Below are 4,834 nucleotides of genomic sequence, written 5' to 3' on the forward strand. Positions count from 1 at the left end.
GGTGGGGGCCTCTTCAATCCCTCGAGAGCTAAGGTGCAAACAAAAAAAAAAAAAAACCCCCAAAAAAAAAAAAAAAAAAAACTAAACAAAAATCCACCCGCACCATTCCAAAGTGACAAACGCAAAGTGATAATTAGTGTCTTTTCTCCTTCATTAAGTCCCATTGAGTGAATGTGTGTGTGTGCATGTGTGTGTGTGTGTGTGTGACAGCTGCCGACAGCCTGGCGCTCAGGCCCGTTTGAGCTGTGCCAGCCTCTGCAGCAGCTGCAGCTGCTTGGCTTTCAGCTGCTTCCTCTCCTGAGCCTTCTGCCTCTCGCTCGCATGCAGCTGCTGCAGGTACTCAGTGGCCTGAGTCAGGATCGCAACCTTGGGGGTCTTGGGACAGTCCGCTAAGCCTGGGATCTCGTCCCGCAGCGACAGGAACCGCGAGCGCAGGTCGTTGCGTCTCTTGCGCTCCAGGAAGTTGTGCGCTTTGCGTTTGTCCGTGTCTTCGCAGTCAGACGACTGAGGGCTGGAGAGGTGGGACACGGAGTGAGCCTTCGAGGGTGACGTCTGGAGATGGAACGAGGATAAAGAAGAGCAAGGAGGCGACGAAGGTGACGCGGACGAGGTAGGAGAGGATGCGCGGAGGTTGGGCGACTCCGACCTAACCCCGTTCAAGGCTGCTTGAGACTTCCTGCTGTCCATGTTCAGAGGGGCGTGGCCGGGCCGAGGGTGGTGGTAAAGAGAGTTCTGGTGAGGCTGGGTGACGTGGGACGAGGGGTCTTGTCGGACCCGTTTTCGAGGCGGGTCGGCCGGTGGTGAGGGGAGCGTGTCGGGTGACGGCGCAGCGTAGTTGTGCTGCTGTTGGTGGATGGAGATGTGAAACCGCTTCATGCCGAGGTCGAGGGGGTCAGCTCGCACCGTTATGGTCACAGGTTTGCGGGTGTTGACCATTCGCCGAGGCTTCCGCTGGTTGTGCTCCACCGTAACCACGTCGATCTCCTCATCGTCGTCCTTATCATCATCATCATCTGAAAAGGACAGAGGAAACATCTTTAGTGAGAGGATAAATGATACTTTCACACCAAGAACAACGTTGCCAGGTTTTAGAAAACTGTTGTTATCTATTTAGGGTAGGACTAAAAAAAAAAAAAAAACCCAACACATACCAGAATATACACCCCAACGACGCACTCGCCCATTAATCCAATAAAGATCTCACGGTAGAAACTCTCCATTTGTTCACAGAGATGATGAAAGGCTGTGTGAAGATCGCCTCAGGTGAAAACCAGCTAATCGTCGACTTGTTTTAACAAGATGACTAATATTCCAAGCTACACAGATTTAATGAGCCAATTACTGCTCTTTAACGAAGAGTTTAACGGGCTTATTAAATAAGTCCGACTGTCGCTGCCTTTATTCCATCTTGATATTAAAAAAAATAAATAAATAAAAGTGACCCTAGCCATGTGGTTTTGATTGCTCAAAAAAACCTCATCTGCGTATGCCTAGCAAAGGGAAGAGCGTAGAACTTCAATGGTGTGATAATATCTAACAATAGCATGGATACAGGGAAAAAAATATTTAAAAAAAATTAAAAAAAACTTCACTTCTCGGAGTTTCTTCCTGCCTTTTTTTCTTTACACATTAGCTCACACACCGTGTTCGGATATAGTGTAAAAACCCCGCCTTCGTAGAAACCTGCAGCCCTTGCTGACCTCCTAAATGGCTAATCCCACTCTATTCACAGCCACCGCTGAACAGGATCAAATCCACCCACTGACACAATTGGCACTGCTGCCTGTTGAGCAGAGGAATGCAGCAACAAGTTCCTTTTGTGACATTCCACGCACCATTATGCATGCCCCTGGCTCTTAACATCACATGGCAGCCTACATACCAGACCTGATCATATGTGTTTAAAGAGCATAAATAGAACAACTTGAGTATGAGTATGGGATACTCGTACTCAAGCGCAACAGCGTTCCCTTTTCTGCAGACTCCTTGTTACATAAAGTTGCAGTCACTATTGAAATCATGTCAAATGTGAGACACAGAGTGCACAGGAAGAGGATATTATTATCTTAAGTCCAAGTGGAGGAACAGAGAGAGGTAGCAGCTGGCCCACTGGAGCAGCGCCAGGCAGCAGATGTTTGAATGGGCGTGTCACTCTGTGCTCAAAGCATGTGTTGAATGCACCAAGGTAACGCAATGCAGTCATGTGCCATGCCAACCCTGACTTCACAAGAATAGCCAAAGCAGAGACAGGATATCTGAAAATAACTGATATAAAAAACATCATAGTATAAACTACACCCCCCACCATCTCCCAGACACAAACAGTGCAGCAGAAAAAAAAAAAAAAAAAAGGAAAACACACTCAGACTCAGTACTCGGTTGTATTATTTAGGGTCTCACTGACCTGATGAGTCGCTGTGAGACTCAGAACCAGAGGACACCGGCTTCTTGCATCCACCGCTTAGAGGAAAAGTGAGCACCGCAGTGGGGTCCACACAGTCTCCCGCCACGGAGCTGCTGAGAACTGCTGCTTCAGCAGGCACGAGCTGCGCTCTCGCCGGGGAAACGACCGCAGACGCAACCTTTGTGGCGGCGGCGGCTGCAGTAGCGACTGTCCCGGGACAGGAGGCGCCGCAGCGCTCTCCTACAACTCTTTCGAGCTGCTGGCCGGCCGAGAAGCCGCTCCACATGCAGTCCTGAATGATGATGGAGCTCAGGTTCCCAAACGAGTCGTTGGTCGCGGTGAGTTTGAAAGGCAGGTCCTGCTGCTGCTGCAGCTGATGGTGGTGATCATCCTCCTGCCCCAACACCTGGGACACCCACTCCAGCTTGTCCCCCAGGGATGGGCAGAGCAGCCCGACCCTGCCTGATCCTTCTACTGTCCGGATGGGGGACGTGGGCGGGGTTGGTACCAGTTCAAATTTCTTCCATATGTCCTCACTGGGTGCCGTGGACTTGAAGAAATCCTCGTCTGGGTTGTGGTCGTCATAGAAATAGTGTTGGTAATGATCCAAGTGGTCCATGTCCCAGTTTTCATAACGAGGGGCAGTTGAGGAACTAATGCCCGGCATAGGGGTGTGTTGAAGGGCGGTCAAGAGGTCAGTCAGTCCGTGTTTCCTTGATCTGCGAAAGGGAAAGACCCAACAGCAAACTGAGACACATCACCACAATGTCTGTCTGTCTGTGGACATGTTGTCCTCTGAGAAAAGGGGGAGGAGGGCTGCTGTGGCCATGCTGATAATGCTGCAGTGTTGATGCAATCATGTGCACATTGTTGTCTTATAAAAAGGAACATTTTCACTAATGCAGGAAAAAAAACAAAGCAATTGTCCTTTTATTGTAATAAATAATAATTAATATTATTTAAAAGTCCACTCTTTCTGGATCCTTTCAGATGATTCAAATAATTACATCTTATAAAATCATTAGCGTTGAATATCATTGTAATTATTAAGATGAGAACATGAAGTGCCAATTAGGGCGACACCCTTAATTGAACCTGCGCCGGGTCATTTAAGTTCTATGATTATGACAAAGAAGCCGAAACTTGAGGCAAAGAGGACTCTAACGTTGAGCTCCAACACGACCAACAGTTACAACTTCAACCTTGTTTGCTTTCGCTGAGTTCAACTTCATGTTTCGCAATAGCGTTTCATTACATAAGACTTTAAAGTGTAGTGTGACAGGGAGGAGGAGGAGGAGGAGGAGGTGGTGGAGGAAGGTGTGTGCAGGTCAATATTACTGCTCAGCGGGCAGTAATTAGATTAAATGGTTAACAATAATTTAAAAATAAAATAAAATAAACGAAGTTACTGATATTGACTTTGATCAACCTGTTTTTTTCCTCCCTGTTTGTTCTCTGTGCAACTGCGCGCATCAATTTCAAAGAAATCAGCTGTGGCTAAAAGCGCACGTTGTTTGGTTGAAATTGAGCGACGGCGGCAGCGGCAGCAGGTTCTGTAGTGGAACAAACTAAAAGTTCCCATTCGCAGCCGTAACAGAGCGTGTGTGAGTGATTACAAATCAAGTAAGAGTTCCTGGTACCTGGTGTTGCTGATAGTGCAAAACCGCCCTGCGTCTTCATAGATCCGCAATGTCACAGTGTCCACAGTGATTCATAAAGACTTGGCTGCAGATGTGAAGAAGCGTCTCTTCCTACTCTCTCGCGCACACATGCACGTACAAGCTCATGCGTGTGCGGTCTCTCTCTCTCTTTCACAGAAGTCAGTCCGTTCTCTGTCAAAGACGCTCGGGTACTAAATACTGTTCGCACTTTCCTTGCAGACTGCTGCACTAAATGATTCCAGGGAAGCTGGGTTGGTTATTATGCAGATGGGGCGGGGCGTAGTACGGGAGCCACGCCCACACTTAAAGCGCCACGACTCACAAAGAAGAACGAAGCCCCATTGAGAAGAGGCTTTGTTATGACACCGTTCACAATTGACAAGGCTGCGAAAAATACTGATTTAACTCCGATATTGAACGTTTAAATATTATTTTTTGAACTAAAAAATGTTAATTTAAACATACGTACGCATAACAGTACAAAAACAAATCTTAACTCTAATATCTCTGAGGATTTGAAGGCTTATTAAAGCATTAACGTGCACAACTCTATTTTTGCGGATTTCTATATGACATTCTGCCTTTATTGTTTTGTTCTCTTCTTTCAAAGGATTTTTCAGTTGTCTTAACTGTAACAAAGAGAAAACTGCCTTTGATTTTTACCGGCAAAATAAAAGGCAGACTTAAAAACCCTGAACACTCTTATGTAAAAGCATTAACATCTGTTTGCTTTTATCATGCCGCATGAGGAAAGTGTAACCACGTCCAT

At 46.9% G+C, this 4,834-nt stretch overlaps 1 protein-coding gene across 1 annotated transcript in view; it reads right to left on the reverse strand.

The window, feature by feature from the left end:
* The window catches only part of myclb (MYCL proto-oncogene, bHLH transcription factor b), an 8,017-nt gene extending 3,443 nt beyond the window's left edge, over window positions 1-4,574 (reverse strand). The window contains exons 1-3 of the mRNA XM_008332075.3: window positions 4,045-4,574; window positions 2,405-3,123; window positions 222-1,013 (exon numbers count right to left, since the gene is read on the reverse strand). Coding sequence (XP_008330297.1) covers window positions 229-1,013; window positions 2,405-3,071 — 1,452 coding nt within the window. The 5' untranslated portion in view covers window positions 3,072-3,123; window positions 4,045-4,574 and the 3' untranslated portion in view covers window positions 222-228. The remainder of the gene's footprint in view (window positions 1-221; window positions 1,014-2,404; window positions 3,124-4,044) is intronic.
* Window positions 4,575-4,834: the final 260 nt, after the last annotated feature.

This window comes from Cynoglossus semilaevis, chromosome 18 (genome assembly GCF_000523025.1).
Source record: "Cynoglossus semilaevis isolate Cse_v1.0 chromosome 18, Cse_v1.0, whole genome shotgun sequence".
NCBI lineage: Eukaryota > Metazoa > Chordata > Actinopteri > Pleuronectiformes > Cynoglossidae > Cynoglossus > Cynoglossus semilaevis.